The 22,453-nt window shown below is 42.0% G+C and overlaps 1 protein-coding gene across 5 annotated transcripts in view; it reads left to right on the forward strand.

The window, feature by feature from the left end:
• Positions 1-22,453, forward strand: part of GALNT1 (polypeptide N-acetylgalactosaminyltransferase 1) — an 86,697-nt gene that overhangs the window by 20,733 nt on the left and 43,511 nt on the right. For all 5 annotated transcript variants that reach the window (XM_087948094.1, XM_087948095.1, XM_026678290.2 and 2 more), the window contains one exon: positions 4,752-4,918. In XM_087948094.1, the coding sequence (XP_087804220.1) occupies positions 4,752-4,918 (167 nt within the window). The remainder of the gene's footprint in view (positions 1-4,751; positions 4,919-22,453) is intronic.

Consider the following 22,453-nt stretch of genomic DNA (forward strand, 5'->3'; position numbering starts at 1 on the left):
TTCATGATACCCCACATCATAGCTATCTATATGGTATAGTTCTTTGTAATCAAATTATTTCTTTATCTCTCTTACTAAATGGAATAATATCTTTATATGAAAATATATTGAATGAATAGACAATCCTAGGACTCTTTGGGAAGATTTAATTTTAATTTTAATTTTTTTAACATTAATTTTATAGCATTATTTGTAATGGATCTCTTGCCAAATATAAAAAATAGTTCAAAATGGACTGCATTTTTTCTATGACCAATGTACGGTCACTGCAATTAACATATGAAAAGCAAAGCTCTGGCAACTGCATCATTTTTAGATCCTTGACTTGATTGAGAAATGAAAATTGCTTTTTTTCATTCAACTTACCTTAGTTTTATTTGATTATTGTTTTGAAACCATTTGAAGATTTTATTTAAGCCTTTGAATAAGTTAATAAGTAGTGTTAGGTTAGAAAATTTAATACTAAATAGAGAACTGTTATGCAGAAGGAAAAAATCTTTAGATATGCACATATATTGTCAATGCATATATATTGTCAATTTATCGCTTCTTGGAATCATTTAATAATGGTAAATATTTTTAATATTACAAACTATGTTTAATTGAATTTACTTTGCATGTTTGAATTTTTGTTTTAAATGAAGCTTGAAGTTCATGAGGAATGTAGCATTCCACAATTTTGCTCTTTCATAAAAGTAGCAGGCAAAATGGTATTTTTGAAAGCATAAGAATACAGAATAACAGAGTTGGAAGACCTTCAATGTCTTCTAGTTTAACCCTCTGCTCAAGAGTACAGGGAGCCAAAAAGGCATATATGGGGGAGAGAGACAGGTGGAGAGTATCGAAACCTCATGCAGGCAGCTGGCCAAGTGCCTAATTTTTATCATATGACAACAGGGACACTTGAAAGCTGTAACTTTGGAAATCAGTCATAAGTACTATTTGTTAAGTACTGCCATAATTGAACAGTTGCTGAACAAATTGTCATAAGTTGAGGAGTTACTTGTATAGATTTTACCTTAAACATTTTCTATCTTAGCTCATTATTATTAATTCATTTTATCAGAAAGGCTTTAAATTAAAATTAAAGGGGGCGACCAATCCTCATGATCCTTGGGACCTAATTCCAAGCAAAAACTACTAGATAATCAATCAAATATGGAGGTAGAGAGTAAAGAGAAAGAAAAAAAAATACCCAGATGCAAAGTAGGAAAGTCTTTGAACGAAGTAAGAATTGCAACATATATCAAAAACAATTTAAAAGTTTCTTTCAACACATAACCACCACCTCCCAAAAATGTCAAACAATTGGTTCACTAATGGGAGAAAATAGCAAAGAATAATGGGCCATAGAGAGAAAACAGAACTACTTAATTGATACTTTGCATCTGTCTTCATGCAAAAAGAAAACACAACTCTACTTATCAAAAGCAGAACCATAAATGATAGGTTAGGAACGCAAATTAAAATATGCAAAAATAAGGTAAGAAAATACCTGTCAGCTCAACGTATTCAAATCAGTGTGTCCCCATGGACTACATCCTGAGTTCTGAAGGAACTAACAGAAGTGATTTCAGAACTATTGAAACATATCTCAAAGTTCTTGGAGCACCTGAGGATGGAAAAGAGCTGTTGTGGTTCCCATCTTCAAAAAAATCAAAGCAACAAATCTGTGAAAACCTAGACGCAAACAAAGTTAAACCTACCGTATATGCCGGCGTATAAGACGACCCGGCGATAAGACGACCCCCAACATTTCCACTCAAAATATAGTTTGTTATATACTCGCCCCTCTTCCATCGCCTTCCACTTTTGCACTTTTTTTTTTGAGGCACTTTTGTGCACCGTGGAAACGAATCCCGTGAAGCGAAAGGAGCAGCCAGCCTTCTCCCAGCTCCCAAGGAACGAGGCTCGCACCGCCCGGGCTCCTCTGAGGTATCCGGCTGGGGCTGTCAGGAGTTGTTACCGCTGGCGCGGCTCATGCTCCAGTCCCGTTGCCTCGGGAAGGGAAAGGCAAAAGGAAGAGCCTGGCGGCGCTTTGCAATGGCAGCAGCGGCTCCTGGTTTTGCCTTTCCTTCCCGAGGCAACGCGGGACTGGAGCCGCGCGGAGCGCGCCAGCGGTAACAACTCCTGACAGCCCCAGCCGGATACCTCAGCGAAGCTCGGGCGGTGCGAGCCTCGTTTCCTTGGGAGCTGGGAGAAGGCTGGCTGCTCCTTTCGGCTTCACGGGATTCGTTTCCACGGTGCGCAAAGTGCCTCAGCCGCGAGCAGCCGCAGTGCTTCCCAATTACTATTTGCTGGCGTATAAGACGACCCGGCATATAAGACGACCCCCCCAATTGGAGGCATGTTTTTCAGGGCAAAAAAGTCGTCTTATACGCCGGCAAATACGGTACTTCCTGGCAAGCCGGAAAAATGTGGTAGAAAACAGCACTACCACCAGATGGCTGACAAATCGTAGTCTGCAATGGAACTACATTTACAAGGAGGGAAGTAAGCATTGGGGTGCCCCAAGATTCCCATTTTGGGTCCAATATTCTTCAATATTTTCATAAAAGATGTAGATGAGGGAATAGAAGGGGAACTCATGATTTGCAGATAACACTAAGCTGGCAGGAATAGTCAGCACCCCAGAAGACAAGCTCAAGATCCAAAAGGACTTTGACAGACTTGAGCACTGGGCCCTATCTAACAAAATAAAATAAAATGTTGATAAAAATAAGATTTTACACTTAAGCAAGAAAAAATAACTGCATAGGTATAGTCTAGGCAAAACTTAGCTTAATGCCAATAACTGTGAGAGGGATCTTGGAGTCCTAGTGGACAGTCACTAAAATAATGGGATTTAAGTGATTGCCCATTAGAGCCAATAGTGTGTGGCAGCAGCCAAAAAAGCTAATATAATCCTGGAATGCATTAGTAGAGGGATAAATCAAGATTGCATGACTCCCATGCGCCATCCATCTGCACATGTGTGTGTGATCCCTCCATGCGCTGCGCATCTCCTGTGTGCACCCCTGTGCGCGCATGCGCACCAGAAACCCGACAATCATCTGCCAGGTGGTGACATGCTCGCATGTACAGTGGGGCTCTTGCATTCCGGGGGAAATGGCTCTGCATGCCACTTCCGGCACGCGTGGCATAGGTTCGCCATCACAGGTATAAGATCTCCTGCTTGAGCAGGTATTGGACTAGAAAACTTCCAAGGTCCTTTCCAACTCTTTTACTCTGTGCTCTTATGTTCTATTTCAGGAGTGTCAGACTTATAGGTTGGATCTGGCTATGGGGTATTTAATTCTGGCCCACAGGGCAGCCGTGGAAATGGCGAAGGACTGGCCTGCAGTGCCTCTGCCAGCAAAAATTGAGCTAGAGATGGTTGCATGCAGCCCTCCCAGGCCCCGTTTTCAGCCTGGAAAGCCTCCTGAAGCCCTCTGTGAAAATGGAGCCTGGAGGGGCTGTGCATGAATGCCCAGGTTCTGTTTTCACTGGCAGAGGGCTTCAGGAGGCCAGTGATGTGGCTGTTTGAGTGCAGCCATGTTACTTCATTGCCAATCAGTTGTGTTCACATGTTGATAATTTCCAGTGCTTCCTAGCAGTTTCTTATAAGAAAGTCAATGGGGAAGCCAACAGGAAGTGGGAAATTGCTCCTGCTTCCAGTGCTTTTCTGCTACCTGTGGTCATTCAGTTTTTCTATTAAGATGAGAAAATATTTCTGAAACAATGACCCAATAGGTCATGAGTTGTCTAGCACAGCAGCGGTGGGGAGGAGAGGGGATAGTCCCACTTACATGTCCCAGGTCCCAATAGACCATAGTCCAGTACTTGGCCACTAATTGGGGTTCAGGATCCCTGATCTAACATATTAGTAAAACTCTTGTCTTTGATTGTTTGTACCCCTCATTTGAGTGAAATGTACTACACGGCAATAATTTTTTTTTAAATAAACCTGCAATACCTGCAAGGAGCAGCTGTCCTGATTAAATGTGGACAATCTCATGATCTCTTCTTTCTCTGGATAGATTTCACTGGCTAGGCTTCACCTTTTGTCCACCAGTCTCTGTGTAAAGTGTGTCCCAGCTCTTTCTGGAATATCTAGCTTGCCATGTACACACATATCTACATATATATGAATCTAAGATATTCTTGTATTCACATCTTCAAGAAAGAAGTATACCTGCTAAAAACATTTGACATATCCTATCTAAACAATTTAATTATAAAGGTGATAAACAGCATACTTATAGCCAGATTTTCCAGTTCATTTATTAGAAGCATGTGCTTTAAAGTATATATGCTTAAAGTCCCAATGTTTATATGTACCTACCTGAACAGCTCTAGAAAGTAGTCTAGCTATCTTGACTGATGACGTTTAGCAAGTAGTTATAGGGAATGAAATATCTTCGGAAGCTGCATCTGAAATGTGAAATGTTCTACCATTTTGGTATCAGATAGAATTTTTTTTAAATTTTTTCAGATGTGATGCTTTATTAAATATTAGGACTTTGTATGGTTTATTGGTTAATTTATCTGTTTTAAATCTTTTAATTATTACTATAATTTGCCCTTGCAGCATGATTGTAAATAGATGAATGAGATCAAGAAACAGTTTTTCTAGCTGCCTCAAAATTATTATTCCAGTGTGTATCTACCAAGATTGATTAATATTGTATAGAACACATGTTTTATATTCTATACTAAATTGCAGTACAACCACATTTATTTAATTATTGTAATTATTTTTATATTTTTAGCTGTAAGACAAAAATGTATCCTGATAATCTTCCTACAACAAGTGTTGTAATTGTTTTTCATAATGAAGCTTGGAGTACTCTCTTGAGAACTGTTCATAGTGTAATGAACAGATCACCAAGACATATGCTGGAAGAAATTATCCTGGTAGATGATGCTAGTGAAAGAGGTAAGAATTTATCATTGATTGCATTAATTGCCATTTGGACATACTTTTTAGATTCAGACTTCTCTTTCAGAATACATTTGTATCTGGAGAGTGTTTGAAATCTCCTTTGATTTTGGTGGTTATGAAGGAAGGTTGCAGATCTGCCATTGGTTTGTGTTACGTTTGTATCAGGGCAGATTGAAAACCAAAGTTATTTTATTTCCAGAATCGATCATAGTGCAATACATTATCCATGCTTGCCTGCACTAAGAAAAAAACCCAGTCATGCTATTTCTCTTCTTTTAATTACATTTTATTATAAGATTTCCCCCCTAAATTGTTAAAATCTTGTGAAATTGTCAGTTTTCGTAAGATTCTGATTTTTTTCATCTAGACTCTAGAGTTCAGGCAGAGCTATAGTACTGAAACATACTTGATTGCACTTGTCAGTTACCTTTGGAAGAAACTGACAAGTGCAATCAAGTATGTTTCAGTACTATAGTTCTGCCTGAACTCTAGAGTCTGGATGAAAAAAATCAGAATCTTATGAAAACTGACAATCTCACAAGATTCAGGATGGGAATAGTGCATCCATCCTGACCCTACTGGATCTCTCAGTGGTTTTTGAAGCCATTGACTACAGTATTTTGCTGGATCAGCTCTGGGGACTGGGAACAGGAGTTCTGTTTTGAAATGATTTTCCTTTCTTTGTGGCTGGTACCAATAAGTATTGGTGGAAGAAGAGTGGTCCAGTCCTGGGCACCTATTATGTGTTAGGGCTAAAGTTACTGTCCTACTTACAGTAACATCAGTATAAAGCTGCTGGAGAGATCATCAGCCAGCATGGAGTTCAATGTCATCAGCATAATGGAGTGCTTGTGATTCCTTCCCCCTTCCTCCACAGGATCAGGATTATTGACATCTGTGACTCAGGATGAGGTAACATTCCATAGACGTTCCAAAGGTGCTTTTTTCAAGAGGTAACTGGATTTTTTGGTTTTTTATTTGAAGACATTTCGCTTCTCATTCAAGAAGCTTCTTCATTCTAAAGCAGGGGTCCCCAACCACCGGGCCGCAGACCAGTACCGGTCCGTGGATCACTTTGCACCGGGCCGCAAAGAAAATAAAAATAAAATAAAAATGGCGGCTATCTTCGCCTTCGGTGAATGCTGCTGGGATCAGGGATCAAGGACACAAATGAAAGAAGGGGAGGGAGAAGCAACCAAAGCCTGTCCTGCTCTCTGGCTCAGCGGCTTCGGTTTCCTCCCGCCTCGTTTCTCTCAGTCGCTCTCTCGCTCCTCCACCAGCCCAGGAAGAAATTGCTTCAAAGGAGCCGGCAGGTGGCTTTTCCTGTCGGCGCAGCTCCCAAGTGCCGTTCACCCCCACCCCGCCACCAATCAATCCAGGTTCAATCCAGTGCTCTGTTCTGCCTGCCTGCCTGCCTTCGTTTCTGGTTGTTTCGGAGCAGCTTCGGCTGAGAATAATAACTATTCGCCTCTTTTTACTCAGCCGAAGCTGCTCCGAAACAAACGAAGGCAGGCAGGCAGGCAAGCAGGAGCACTAGATTGAACTGCATGGCGGCGGCGGGGGGTGAACGGGGCGCTGGATGAGCTGTGCTCGAAACCACCAGAAATGAAGGCAGGCAGGCAGAATGGAGCACTGGATTGAACCGTGGGCGGCGGGTGGGGGTGAACGGGCGCTTCGGGAGCTGCGCCGACAGGAAAAGCCACCCTGCAGGCTTCTTTGAAGCAGTTTCTTCCTGGGCTGGTGGAGGAGCGAGAGAGTGACTGAGAGAGGAACCAGGGCAGACACCTGAGGGATGAGGCTGAGGGAGGGAGGGAGACACCTGGGGATGGGGCTGATGAAGGCAGGGCCGAGAGGGGCTTCTCAGCCGTCCTGCAGGGACTATCTGTCACTCAGGGTTGCAATGAGGAGGCATTGGCGCTCCCTGAACTTGGTGATTTGCTGGCAGATGTTTATTACCCGATTAGGTAACAACATCAGATATTACCTAGTCAGATAATGAAACGTCTGCAAGCAAAACCACCAAACTCGGACCCCCCAAATCCTTGAAAAAGTGTTTCTGCGTGAAACTGGTCCCTGGCACAAAAAGGTTGGGGACCACTGTTCTAAAGAATGAAAGGATGAAAGCGAAACATCTTCAGAGAAAAACCAGGAATTCCAGTTGCCTCTTGAAAAAAGCACCTTTGGGATAACCATGATCTGGATGACTGAGAATCTTCATAGACATAAAAGATAAATATTTTGTACCAGGAAGTTAGTTCTCAGTCAATGAAATCTCATAGTTAATTGTTTTTATTCAACAATGAAGATTGCAATTCAGGCTATTGGTTATCAACTTTTAAGTTGTATATGGCAGAGGGCTATATTATTTGCAGATCCATCTCTCCCTGTGAGTATCTGTCCATCCTACTAGGTTAGATAGGTTGGGTATATTCCACGTACCTTTCCTTAAATGTTGCCATCGGATAGAAATTGGGAGGTGTGTCTTGGATGACTTTCTCAGTCCTTTGGAACAAAATCAAAGAGATTCCTATCTTTTTAGTTTTCCGGAGGCCTATGAAAACTTGACTATTTTCATTGTCTAAGATAGGGGTTGAGCTGTGTTAGTTTAATCTGGAACCTGGGGGGAAGAATACCTTTGTTTTTAATTACATTTTATAGATAATTGCGAACCACCTATAGTCATTGTATGAAATAGGCCACCATCTAAGTCCTGTAAGTAAATAAATGAATGTGGGTAGATGATCTACTTGCAGTAACATTGCATTCTGGGACTGATGAAATATCTATGGACAGGAGCAGCCTAAAATGTTGTGGAATGTTGTAGCAGTCTGTTGAGTGTATCGTAGTATATTACTGTAGTTGGATGGAGGTAGATGAAGTTAGGTTGTATTGGAATGAAGGATGAATATGTTTGGAAGCTGAGGGTGGGTCACACTTGGGGATGGTGGAGCTATTGGTTTGGGTGCAACCTTGCCTTCTGTATTGATTGCTGATGCCAGGTGACCAAATCTTCAATGCATCTGTATCCAGTTGTTTTTATTAAATTCCAGATCAGATTATATAATAATTTTATTACATTTATCAAAGTATGAAATACAAATAAAAATTAAAATAGTATGAAAATGGGAAAGAAGAAATATAAGTAAAAGGGGAAAAAGAAAAGCATTGATATCCAATTCCTTTTTGTCCAGTAGAATAAAATAATAACAAATCGCCTCAAGTTTTTTACTTTTACATACTTAATATGTACTATCCATTTCTATAACAACACATATCTAAACAGCAAAACCCAAAGTCAAAGCTTCATTTTTTTCCTGCCTCAAGCACAAAATCTAGAAATAGTTTTCAAGTGGAAAAAAACTTGGATGTACCGTATTTGCCGGCGTATAAGACGACTGGGCGTATAAGACGACCCCCAACATTTCCACTCAAAATATAGAGTTTGTTATATACTCGCCTGATATAAGACTACCCCCTCTTCCACACACCTTCCACTTTTGCACTTTTTTTTTTTTGACGCACTTTTCTGCTTTGGACAATTTTGAAATGAGCTAATCCAATTTTGAACCAAGAATATGCAAATAGCTATGGAGTTTAGAAATGAGTTTTAAAAATATTTTTCATTGCTTACCATTAAGCGTAAAATATGTTGTAAATAAAATGAGAACACAGGAAACGTTCTCTTTTCAATACAGCTGATCTCTCTCTCTCTCTCTCTCTCACACACACGCACACCAAAAACCCGGACACTGAAAAGGCTGCCAAGGAACAGTATATTCAATGCCTTCTCTTTAATCAAGAAACAAGGAATTCCTTAGAATCTTTTTTTTTCCCCAAGTGGCCCTCTTTTAAAAAAATGGAGGTAACACTTTCATTCAAAAAGTCTTCCAGTATCTGGAGTCGCTCAGACATATTGAAGTAAGGCAGGAGAGTAAGTGAAATTTGAAATGATCCAGCTACCGTTTTCTTCCCCTCCCGCCCGAAGGCCATATCTCCACGTCAAAACGAACGAGGGGAGGCAAAGAAGCCAAACACGCTAAAAAGGATCTCTTTATTTTCCTACACAAGGTCACACCTACTTTTCCGCATTCAAAGGACAACCTCTCCTCACCACCACCACACACACACACACCCCCAATACCCGCAAACAATGTTCTGGGCATTAATCACCATTGCTACATTAACCTGGTAAATTTATACCCTGCCTCCCCCAGTGTTGCTTTTGGCGGCAGGATTTCACACAGCGGGCGCTCGCTCGCTCTCTTCTCTGCTCTCCACCGTTCGCACATGTTGGAAGCACCGTAAAACCTGATAACCCACCCGGGGCTCCCCCATCCTTAACCTACAGCCGCCGCATGCAAAACCTGCGTGCAAAAAGAAAAAAAAAAAAGAAAAGTACGCCGCACGTGAGGATCTTGAATCCTCTCCTCCCCACCGCTAAGGAAGGAAGAGGGGGAAAGGTTGCGCAGCGCGTGGCGAGTGACACCCGCCACACACACACACACACACACACACACCGCTCCCCCAGCCTCCCTCCTGGCTGCAACTCAAGCTCGAAGTGGGAGTCGGAGTCCTCCCGGCGTATAAGGCGACCCTCCCACTTGGAGGCATGTTTTTCAGGGCAAAAAAGTCGTCTTATACGCCGGCAAATACGGTATTCTTTTCTTTGATTAGCGCAGTTAATTTACCCATTTCTGTTTTTTTATCATTTTTATCAGCTATTCACTCATTGTGGAAATTAGACTATTTTTCCATTTTTGTGCATAAAGCATTGTTGCTGCTATCAATGTATATAATAGCAAGGTTTCAGTTTTTTTAAGTTCTTTGTCCATTCTTATCCCATAGAAAAGTCTTTGATTTAATTTTTATATTCACTTAAAAATCTATATTAAAATACGAATCTTACCTCAACATTTATTTTATCACAAGTCCACCAAAGATGGTAAAAAGTTTGTTATTTTCATTTATACTTCCAACATACTGTAGGAGATGACCAGGCTGACAAGATTCAGTTTGGAATCTTTTCACGCTTACAAGAGATCTAAATCTAGCCCTCGTTGAATTCCACTGACTCTTATCTATCGCCAATTTGACCTGACTGTTAGTTCAGAGTTTTGTAGTAAGCTAGCATGGATTAAAGTTGTGCTCATTTAAACAATCAATCTTGGTTCCTGATTTCTTGTGCCTGATAAATCTATTTGAAATATCTTTGTACATCTTTGACAATTTATTGCCTGTTAAATACCAATGGTACATCATTTTATAAAAAATATCCATTAAATTATAGTATAAATTTTAAAACCTTCATCCACATGTTTTTCCATTGTTCAAGCATTATATTATACCCCAAATCCTTTGCACATTGAATTATGCAATGCTTTGTATATTCATTCTCCAAATTCAGTTTCAATAACAATTTATAAACTTTGGCAATTGCTATTGAATGTTACATGTTTCCTTATTCATTCTTTGATCATGATTTGATCATGAATGAGTCAGCTAACCTCACAGAACGGTATGAAGTTGCTTTTCAAGTTTGGCATCAGCTATGAGCCAAGGACAGATGAAGATTATTGTCTTTTGGAATGCTTTGATGGATTTCAGAAATTGTTCCACAGATAATCAAATTTGAAACCCTTTGGTTGAAGTTGTACTCTATGGAACAGTTGGTTTAGTGCTGTTCTGCTTGAGCTGCTAGACTTGATAACCAAATTAGTAACAAAATCCCTGAGACTGCTAATTTTATGGATTTCAGTTTTTCAGGGTGATATAGAATCTAGAATTCAGTCTAGATCTGGTTTTTTTCCTTTAGGCAGTTCTGACATGAGTTGATATTGGAGGACTTTAATATCGATCCTTCTCATGATTGGATCATTCTTTGATTGCTTTTAGTCTTGCCTCTCTTCTCCCTTTCTATAAAGAAATAGGATCTAATAGATTGGTCCATCCCAAGTGACTAATGTGTACAGAGTTGCTTGTGGTGTTTTTAATGGTAATCTGGTGTCATGATCAACAGAGGCACTATGCATTTTATAAGGGTCTTAGATCTGATTGCTCCTATATGGCATCACTCTGGATGAATCTTGGAGTGTTTCTTGATTCTCTGATAAGAAGCACCAGAAGAAACCCTCAGAGCTCTGTTAGAAAGAGCCAAAGATTGAATCTGATAAAGCACAAGTAAGAGTCTATATCAGGGATTACATTGTGGAGATGAATGGCAATTCATAGCTATTTTTCCACTCTTACTGTATCTGGAGAGGGATTTCTCCTTGCTGGGGAGGGAGGAGTCACAGGTTGATCTGCAGGCCATTATGAGAAGTAATCTAGCTATCTGTAAGAAAAAGTTCTCAGAAACTAGACATAAAAGAAAGCTATCATGGAAATCTAATTGATGAGAGATTGATTAGAAAACAATACTTAAATATAATTGATTTAAAAGATGCACAGAGCAAAAAGGGAAGTGAAAGATTTGTATGGAAAGAAATTAATTACCTTGAATATATTAGTTCCATTTAAAGCATCTAGGTAAGACAAAAAGAGTAATTTACCTGGTGTGGGAATCCCAATATGTTTTTTCTCTCTCTTGCTGATATTTTCATTTTTTTAGACAGAAGGAGAAATGAATAGAATAAAGATGTCAGCACTTTGGGAAATAATGGCCATGTTGGGTTGGAATTCAAATAAAGTTCAAAAGGAAAAAACACACGGTCAGCCTATTTTTAATGAAATCAGGTGAATAAAATATGATGGCTCAACATCTCAAAAACAAGCACAAAAGTTGAGAAGACTGAAAAACAAAGCAAGGATAAGGTCAATCTTTGTGAGGAGAAGAATTTTATAAGAATTTTAACAGTAAAGTAATGCCAATAATATAATTGTCAATCTAAGAAATAAAAAGATGTGTAAGAAACAAGAGCAGAAGCTAATAACTTAACGAATACAATCTGGTAGCTTCAGCTTCTATGGATAGAGTCAAGAAAGCTAAAACGTGAAGTAGACTATAGGGCGAAGCAATTATCAAGAAATGTGAGGATGAGAATGACAAGACATGTGAAATAGATAAGGGGGGAAATAGTTGCCTATGTACAAAGTAAAAAAGAACATGGAGCCTGTTGATTTGTTGCACAGGGAAAATAAGAAAATACTGGTGAAGTATAAAGATAGAATTGCTGTTTATGTCAAGAGCCACTCTTAACATGACTGATGAAAATATATCTGAAGATTCACAAAGTTACTGGGAAAAGTCATCTTGCTGCTTAAAAAAAAAAGCTGTACTGGTAATGTTCAATAATGACAGCAAAACAACCCTCAACTTTGGGGTGCCAGGGACCAGTTCTATGAATAAAGTTTTTTCCACGTACCAGAGGGGGGCATGGTTTCTCATGCCTGTATCCCATGCATGTGCAGATGGGCTTCGCTTGTTTGGGTGGTCCAATGCCAGTCTATGGCTCAGGGTTTGGGGACTCCTGCAGTAAATGACTGGCAGGAAAAAATGCAAAGGTATTATTGGAGAAACATGGCATGAACATCAGCTTATAAACTACTAAGTCACCTTGGATAGTGAGATGAATGGCATTTAAAATGAATGAATAAGTGAGCGAGTAAATGAATGATACTTGTATGTTACTTGACTAAAAATGTAATGTAAACTGGGGCTAAATTAATAAAATGACTGGATCCAAAACACAAGATAATAATTCCATTTCATTTTAAATTGATTAGACTATAGTTGTAGTACCTTATCTAGTTCTAGATATAATAATATGATAGGTAATCTTTTGTGTTCAAAGAAAACATGCTGTTGTGCACTTCATCTGTGAATACAGCTTCACAGTCTCAGTCTGGAAGCCCAGAGTCTAGCACAATAGGGGCACTGGAAATCCATCAGTATAATAGCTGTGGGTGTTATTTTGTGATGTGTCTCATTATTTTCTCTTTGTTTGTAATAGTTCCTATCTTCAAAGCTGGTTTAAGTTTTGTAGCATAGGGCTTGCCAATAGGTTCTGTCAAAGCTGCACTTATCATTCCCTTGGCTGGATACCACAGTGGCGTAGGATTTTCTTCACAGTATCTTTATAATGCTTGTGTGAGTGACCTCAAGGTCTCTTTCTGATCTTTAGTTTACTATAAAGCAATTGGCAACACATATGATGATCATCCATTCTGATGATGTGTCCTATCCACCATATCTGGACTTTAATAAACAGACTCAATGCTAGTGGACTTTGTACTATCCAAGACTTCAGATTGAAAACATGGTCCTGACAACAAATCACTTTCCATAAAGGTGAAGTAAGGATGGAGCAAAGGGCACACATGAGAAATCCCTTAGTTGTTTGATGTGACTGGTACAGAGTCCAGGACTTGCATAAGTGTAGAAGAGAATGGATAACCATAGCTCCATAAACTTTTAGCTTTATAGAGATACAGACATTGTGTCGATTCAGCACTTTAATATGCAGCCACCTCAGAACCGATCTACCCTTATTGATTCTGTAGTCAATTTCTTTATCTAAAGTTCATTGCTTGACATGATGCTTTCCAAATAATTGAAGCATTTTATATTTATAACTGGTTGTTGTCAACTGAGATTTTTTGGTCTTGGTATTTGGCACTGTCTAGTAAAGTATTTCAGTCTTGTTCAGACTGATAACCCAAAGAACATAATGGCATCTTGAGAATTTGTTCAGGATCAACTGTACATCACTGTCCTTCTGCGCTAGTTTTTTGAATGATTGCATGGACATACTTTATCTGTGTATCCAAGTGGTGAAAGTCAAAGAGAAAGCCATTCAGTCAGTACCTCATGTATACTCTTACAACATGTGACAGTTCTGGATACAGCATTTTAGAAAGAAATAGAGAAATGGAGAAGTCAAAGAATGCTATCCAGATGACAGGGAACCTGGAAAACCTATTCAACTTTAGACTTTAGGCCCATTTAGGTTGTGGCTGGTGGTGTTATATGAAAGGATATTGTTTTTAGGGTTCATAAAAGTGAAGTATTAGCTAATTTAAGTATGGTTATTGAAATCTGATGATGATTTTTGAATCTATGTTAAACATATGCTATGCATATTAATTGAACAACTATAGGACAAAATGAAACTTCTAGATAATATACAAGACTGTGCTGTCAGTAATTTTGTGGAAAATTATATTGCAACTGACAATTTTTATATGTTTGAATATAAATGATTTCTCACATGAAAAGAAAAGCTCTGTGAAGATGGATTCCTGACATCATAATTGGAGTCCTTCATTGTGTTCTCTTTTGGCTTCTGTGTCCTCACAGCAGCATGTGTTGCCTTCTAGACAATTTTATTTAATAAGGGTTTTGCTCTCCTCTGTATCATGCATCTTCTGGAACTGCTCCTTCTTATTTCCTTACTTTTTTGTTCTCAGTGGGAGTACATTATGGTCTTTGAGAGTTCATCTGTTTGACTACATAATTTAAGCAGCTCCATTTTGCAGTGCAGAAATTCTGGAAATAAGTGTCTACCTTCTAATGGCCAAACTGTTTATTTTAATTTTCTTGGGGAAGAGGATATTGCTAAGTAATATCCATAATATTAAGTGTTCACTAAAATGTTAATGATTGGAAACATGTGCATGTTTTGACAAATGTTTTGGAAACACACCTTCAAAGAGGTTCTGCCCTCACATACTAGGAACTCTCTTTTTTCTACTGTTCTCTGCTACCTACCTAACTTGTGGCAAGAGGAATTCCACTACACTAGCTAGGGTTTTATTTCTTCATCGTTCAGGCTCTTCAGTTTAGTCTTCACAAGTTAGGTTGCGTAGCCCATCTTCTGCATGAATTGAACTTGCCACTTTAAGCTCTTTAAGAGTTAAAAATAAAGGGAGTTGACTTGAGCCAAAAGAATTGAATTCAGTCAGTAACAGAAGCTAAGAAAAATGTTCAGTATAAACTTGAAAGTGTAAAAAGTTGTACTTGCTTTTCTCAACAAATAATTGCAATGAAAATCTCATAGAACATTTTGCCAAAGAAATGAACTCGTTGTTCGAAAAAATAACATTGTCAAATAAATGTGTGAAGGCTGCTCAGAATATCTGTCAATCTTGGGATTTAAATACATCTTAATCTTATTTATCTTACCCCAGATATCCGAACAGATTCTTGTTTAGGTCTTCATTCATTTATATCAACATGAAATAATTTCAATACGAATCAGATTAAATAACTCTAGAGTCCAGTTCTTAGCATTTTGTTGCAATTCCAAAAATACTCCATCAAGTCTGATTTGCTGTGATTAGTAAATAGGATATTAAATTCAATTAACAAAATGGAATTGAGAACAAAGGCTTCTGGTTTATATATATAGCTTAAGGTATCATCTGATTAAATAAAATTCTACATTTTGCTCTCCATTGAATTCCATTATTGTTTGAGAATTTTAACCAATGCAGATGATTCCAAAGCCAAATTAAAAAGGCAGGGAGATAACTTTGATGAGTGGCCTGACATGGACTTAATTGAAATGAATGCATACCATGATTTAGGGGTGGAATAAATAATATCCAATATATAAAATTTTGCAGCAAGTGGGAGATCAAATAGAGTCCTAACCAACCTTGCCAACAATTTTGTCATCCAAAAGATAGAGGAGAGAACTAAAGGAAAAACTATACTGGACCTAATTCTAAGTAATACAGAAGAAGTGATAGAGGGCGTTGAATTTTATTCACTGTCAGGTCTACCTCTGCTCAAATCCGACTCCATTGATGTAGAGAAGATGTACTTTTACTAAGAATGAACTGATAGCAGCAAAAACAAGGCAAGATCTGGGAAAAACCTGCATGAAAGTTACACATTGAAAGTTACCCCAAATCCCTCCCGCCCAGCGTCCACTACAGAAAGATCAATCATGTCCAAAATGATGTTATGGGAAAAGCTGTTCGGCAGGTGTTGGGTGCTTCAGGAGTCCCAGGATGGTTGGCCTTGGAAAAGTCTAAACAACTCCACGCAACTGCTCCATAGTTCATGAGTGCAAACTTTCCTTCCCATTTAACATTTTTATTAAGTTATAAGATAAAATGAGATACAAAATACGAAAGTAATTAGAAAAGCAATGGGAAGGAAGGGGGGGAAAGGAAAGCGAGGAAGGATTGGGAAAAAGAAAAAGAAGCATTGACTTCTGACTCTATTGCAGTAAAATAAGGCATTAACATCAAATCACAACTCTTTGTTTTTTCATAATAACAGAAAGTAGCTATCTATCAGTCTAATCAGTAAAACCCAAAATCAAGGTTTCATTCTTTTCCACTTCAAGCACAAAATTCAGAAGCGTTCTCCATGTGGAAACAAAAGTACTGATATTCTTTTCTTCAATCAAAATAATCAATTTTGCCATTTTAGCCAACTCCATCAGCTTCTGCAGTCATTCATCCATGATAGGAATCGAAGTGTCCTTCCATTTTTGGGTGTACAATAGTTTTGCTGCTGTCAACAAAACAAAGTTCCAATTTTTTTCTCCAAGTCTTTTTCCATTAGGTCCAAAAAGAAAATTTCTAGTTTCATCTTTATCTTCATTTTCAAAATTTGCTGTATTAAAATATGAATCATAATCCAAATTTTGCTTTATAACATGTCCACCATAGATGATAAAAAAATCTTTTCTTTACTTTTACACTTCCAACATTCATTTGACATACCTTTATACATCTTAGATAACTTATCTGATATTAAATACCAGTGATACATAATCTTACAAAAAGTTTTCTTTTTGTTATTATTATTAGTGTATGCTGTTATTACATTAGCCAGGAGACCACAATACTATTTCAGAGTAGTAGTTTGGCTGCCAATTTTACCAGCTTTATTGTAGGCATGCTAACACGTTTCCCAAGACGCGCCACTGGCTTCGCATAAGAAAGAAAGATAAGTGGCTCTTCCTGCGGTGTCATCCAAGACCCCCTCACTTCCCTGAGCTACCTCATAAATGTGCACCACAATAGAGAAGGTTCAGAACCAGGGGGAATCTGACAGCTTGCATGGAGCACCAATTCATCTTTCCATCTATTTATCTACTAACATAGAACATGCTTTCGAACTGTTAGGTGGACAGAAGCTGAGATGAATGATGAGATTTCAACCTGATCTGCGGTCTTAGAACTCAAATTGCTGCACCAGAGACCATCTCCAGTGTCATTAAGCCACTGAGCCACTGCACCTCATTTTTTTTTCTAATAGTCCTTGAGGGTTGCTGGAAGGGATTCTGTAATAACAGCCCTTCTCCATAGAGCCGCTCGGAGCATCCAGAGTGGGAGGTGCTTCAGACTCCTCTCTCACAGGCTGAGCTTGAATTGAGGAACCTCCTCCTCCACGTGACTCCACGTAGCGTTCCCCAGTTTTTGCTCAGCCTCGGAGAGACAGGCTGTTGTTAGTGCGAGCTCCTTGGCCGATTCAGGATTTTTCCTATTTCTCTTCAGATAAGGTTTGAATTTCTTCCTTTAGCCCCTGCGCATTTGGTAGTGACCCAGGGGAGCATTTCCTCGCCCCTAAGGGCATAAAAGCGGGCGGGCTTGCAGCGCCTTTGCGCTAACCCCCCCCCATCCTCGATCCAATTGTCCTCCCTGCCTCTTTCCACACTGCCTCGTTAGCGGCTCGTTATCTCGCGCTTAAAGCGCCGCTGGTTTTTCCCCACCTCGAACGCCCGATCGCTCAGGAAGAGCCGAATCTCTCCTGCGTGGCCACTCTCAGCATGCTGAGCTAGCCGGAGGAGCTTAATTCCGTCCCGAGAGGCCTCAACACTTGCTCAGCTCGCAGCCGCCATTTTGGGCACCACCTCGTGGTCAGGCGCCATTTTGGTTTCCTGCTGAAATAAGCTGCGGTCGACCTAGCTCTAAACTGGACCCTCAGCGGGCCAAGAGCACAGTTTCTAACATCGACTAGCTGTTAATCCTCGCCTTGATTGATTATATTGTTGGCCCTCCCGCAGCCTCACTTGGGGCGAAGTACAGCAGCAGCCCCCCCTCCAGTTTTTGCCTGGAGGACAACTGCTGGAGGCCTCTCCCCTTCTGGCCTCAGGCGTTCATTCGGCTAATTGGATATTCATTAATCATTAATCAGCTTTCGTTTTCTCTTCTTGCTATCCACCTTCCAATAGTTGCCCTCTGCCTTTGGGCCAGATCCAGTTATACCAGTTCAACTTATATAGTTCTGTTATAAATAATAATAATAATAATAATAATAATAATAATAATAATAATAATAATAATAATAATAATAATAATATAAAAAATATAAAATAAAAATTTATATATCCAAAAAAACAAAAACAAAACACACACACACACACACACATACTTTATTACTAATATCAATATATATCTCCATATAATTGTTATCATAGTACGTATTAAAAATTCCAAAAGGGGGCGCGGACCAGCTCAAAGGACACCCGGCTTTTGTTGCAGGCCGAACCCTAGGCGAGCCCACCGCCTCTAGTAATTTTATATACACTTATTACTTCTTAAAATGGCAGATGACAATTCTTCTAAACGCCCTTCTCTGAAGGCCAAATCGAAGTCTCACCATTTGCGCAGGCAGGCTAAGGAACTTTCCAAGGCCTCCCAGAGGGATGCTGTAAGGCGCCATAAGGCGTTGGAGAAGGAATTCGATAGGCGATCCAGGGAGTCACGTTCGGTGCCTCCAGCCCTCCCACCTTCCACTCCCTCCACCTCTAATCACCCCCCCCTCCTCCAGACCATTCTTCCCTATCCAGGCGCAGCTTACCCCAGGGCCATCAGACCCCTGGATCAACGACCAGACGGACACCTGAAGCCACCTTTACTCCTACGGCCGCTGGTCTGCGCCAAGAGGAACCTTCCACAGTAGAGGTTCCAGCACAAATGAGAGCATGGATGGAACTGGCTATCCGCCAGGGAATTGCGGAGGGTCTCCAACAAATGTCCAGACCCGGCTTCTCCCCAAGGGCCCCTGAACATGAGTCTCTCTCCGTCAGATCCCTTCCAAGATCGGATCCTCCTCTCGGTCAGGTACTCTCACAGAGGGACAGCCCTCTTCCAGAAAAGGAGCAGGAGGAGGAGGAAGGGGGCTTTGATCATTTCAGGGAGGAGGAGGAATTCGAATTGGGATCATCCCATTACAGTGAGCCCCTATCGGAGGCCGAGCCGATGGAGGGGGAGATGTCCGAGGATGAGGGTCTCACCCCCGACCAACCCGCATTTGTGAGCCTGTTTAAGCCACACCTGTACAAATCCCTTCTTTTTAAGGCAAAAAAAAAACATCTCTGGCCTACACACCCAGTCTCCCTCTGCCCCCCTCCTCATCGGAAGGCCCAGAGGATTCCATCTTTAAGCAGCCCGTGGTGGAGGCCGAAGTCATTCCGGCCCTGCCCATTTTTTCCAACCTGGTGGCAAAGCAGCTCGCCTCCACAGGGGCACCTCCCGCCCCATCCAGCCAGGATAAGAGATTCTTCAACCTCGACTCAGACTTTTCTAGCCTTCTGAATATCCCCAAGGTTGATGAGCCCATTGTTGGCTTAGCATCCTCCTCCACCCGCAGTGAGGCTCTGGAGGCTCTGAAACCCAAAGACAAGCGGGCGGAACTGGCATTGCACCGGGCCCACCAATCCGACGCTTGGGCCATTAGATCGGCCACGGCCGCTTCCTTTTTCACCAGGTCTTCAATCCGGTGGCTTCGTCAATTAAAACAACATGTCCCCACCTCTAACGTAAGAGCACACCAGGACATAGCTAAGCTTGTGGCTGCAGCAGAATTCTCGACCGACGCCACCTACCAATCGGTGAAGTTTTCCACTAGAGCCATAACTTCACACGTCACAGCCCGCTGCCTGCTCTGGCTCAAACACTGGCAGGCGGACGTTAAAAATAAAGTCAAATTGGCCACCGCTCCCATTAAGGGAGACAAATTATTCGGCCCAGCTCTGGAACCCCTGCTAGTCGAGGGCCGAAGCAAGAAAAAATTTCTCCCCTCTCTTTTTCGGAGGTCAGAGCCAAGAGTCCCTCAGCCCTTTCGGAGAGGATCCTTCCGATCCTTCTACCAGCCTCCCTTCCCACCCAGGTACCCGAGACCCCCCTCTTTCCGACCATCCCAACCCCAGGATCGAGCCGACTCGGGCGATAGGAGTAGAAGGGGTGGCAGCTACAAAAGACCTTTTAGGGGATCAAGGGGAAGACCCTTCCGACGTCCCAGATAGATCCCGTTTCCCGCCCCCCATTGGCGGATGTCTCAGACATTTTGCCGACCAATGAGATTCCTCTACCTCCGATGCCTGGGTTAGAGACACCATCAGGTTTGGTCTCGGAGTTCCAGTCCGCCCCTCTGACCTTTTCATGGCATCCCCCCTCAAAGGACCCCACCAAACGCAAATTGATGGATTCCGCTATTCAACATCTCCTCGACATTCAGGCCATTCAACCCATCCCAACCACTCAACGAGTACGGGGTTTTTACTCCCACCTCTTCGTGGTTCCCAAGCATTCTGGTGGATGGAGAGCAATCTTAGACCTAAAACGACTTAATCGTCACCTGACCCATCGCAAGTTTAAAATGCAAACCTTGCAGTCTATCCTCCTGGGTACCAGGCAGGGGGACTGGCTCTCCTCTATAGACCTTTTGGAAGCACACTTACATATCCCAATCCGGCCCTCCCACCACAAAAACCACCACTTCCAATATGTGGCCCTCCCCTTTGGTTTGGCATCGGCCCCAAGGACCTTTACCAAGGTCCTTGCGGCGCTAGCGGCTCACCTTAGGAACCTTCCCGTACGCCTCCACTGTTACCTGGATGATATCCTCATCCTATCTCCCTCCAGACGCCAGGCAGAGAGGGACACCAGGGCTACTTTCTCCGCCCTCCAAGCCCACGGGTTCCTTATAAACTGGCAAAAGAGCCAGCTGGCTCCATCCACCTAAATTACTCACTTGGAGTCTGTAATCGATTCAGTCAAAGAAAAGGTCTTTCTCTCCTCAGAGAGGTTCCTCAGTATCCAGAAATCTGTTAGACAGATCAGGCGATCAAAAAAGGTAACTCTATTAGATCTATCCAAGTTACTAGGTAAGATGGTCTCATGTATTTCCATTGTTCCTTGGGCCCGTTTACACAGCAGATCCCTACAGTGGTTCCTGCTCCCATTTCAAAGATCCGGCAGAAGCAATTCGAAATCCAGGGTCAAGGTACCTCCAAAGGTCCTCACGTCCCTCCTCTGGTGGACCAACCCCGCCATCAACAAAGGTCATTACTTCAAGGAGCCCCAGAGGCTCACCCTCACCACAGATGCCAGCCTATCCGGATGGGGCGCTCACGTCAACTCGCTCACGGCACAGGGCAGATGGTCGAAGATAGAACAAAGATGCAGCATAAACTGGCTGGAACTTCACGCCGTCCACCTGGCCCTGCGCAGCTTCCTCCCTCAGGTACGCGGACGCCATGTCCTCATTCTCACGGACAACGTCACCGCCAAAGCACACATCAACAGGCAAGGAGGCACACAGTCCATTCAGTTGATGAGAGAGGCCGAACGCCTCTGTCGTTGGGCAGAGTCCAATCTCCTCTCGCTAAAAGCAGAGCATATCTCAGGAGTTTCCAACATCCAGGCGGACTGGATGAGCAGGGCCACGGTGGACCAGTCAGAATGGCACCTCCACCCATCCCTGTTCAAGGAGGCGTCCAGAATCTTCGGCCAACCGGTAGTGGACCTTTTCGCATCCCCGCTCAATGCACAACTTCCAAGATTTTTCTCGAGATACCTGTCCCACGGGTCGGAGAGCCACAACACGCTACGTTGCCCCTGGCCACCAGGGCTCCTATACGCATTCCCCCACTAGCCCTAGTTCCAGAGTGATCCAGAAACTAATCCATGAGAAGGCGGAACTGCTTCTGGTGGCCCCTTACTGGCCCAGGCGCCCGTGGTTTGCGGACCTCCGCAATCTATCTGTAGCGTCCCCCTGGAGAATTCCCCCGGACAGGATTTCCCTCTCCCAGGGGCCCCTTCTGCATCCGGATCCCCAATGGCTCCAGTTAGCCGTCTGGAGGTTGAGCGGAACCGCCTAAGAAAAGAGAAATTCTCTAGTCAAGTAATTGACACCATTCTAGCCGCTAGGCGGCCCTCAACCACCCGGATCTACAATGCCACCTGGAATAGCTTCTGCAAGTGGTGTCATAAATCCCAAGTTAACCCTCTCTCCCCCTCTATTGCTCAAATCTTAGACTTCCTCCAAGAGGGCCTGCGTAAAGGACTTTCCCCTAACACCTTGAGGTGACAGGTCGCAGCCCTGACAACTGTTATCTCTTGCAACAATTTTGGCTCCCTCTCCCACCACCCTCGCGTTAGGGCATTCCTCAGAGGAACCACCAACTTATGCCCCCCAACTGTTCACAGGTACCCTACCTGGGACCTCAATAAGGTCCTTACTTCACTCACTAAGCACCCCTTTGAACCTCTGAGGGAGTCCTCCCTCCAGTTTTTAACATTTAAGGTGGTGTTCCTGGTGGCCATTACATCGGCCCGGCGAATATC

This window comes from Notechis scutatus, chromosome Z (assembly GCF_049901735.1).
Source record: "Notechis scutatus isolate UNSWTSFEM ecotype Mainland chromosome Z, rNotScu1.2, whole genome shotgun sequence".
Taxonomy (NCBI): Eukaryota; Metazoa; Chordata; class Lepidosauria; order Squamata; family Elapidae; genus Notechis; species Notechis scutatus.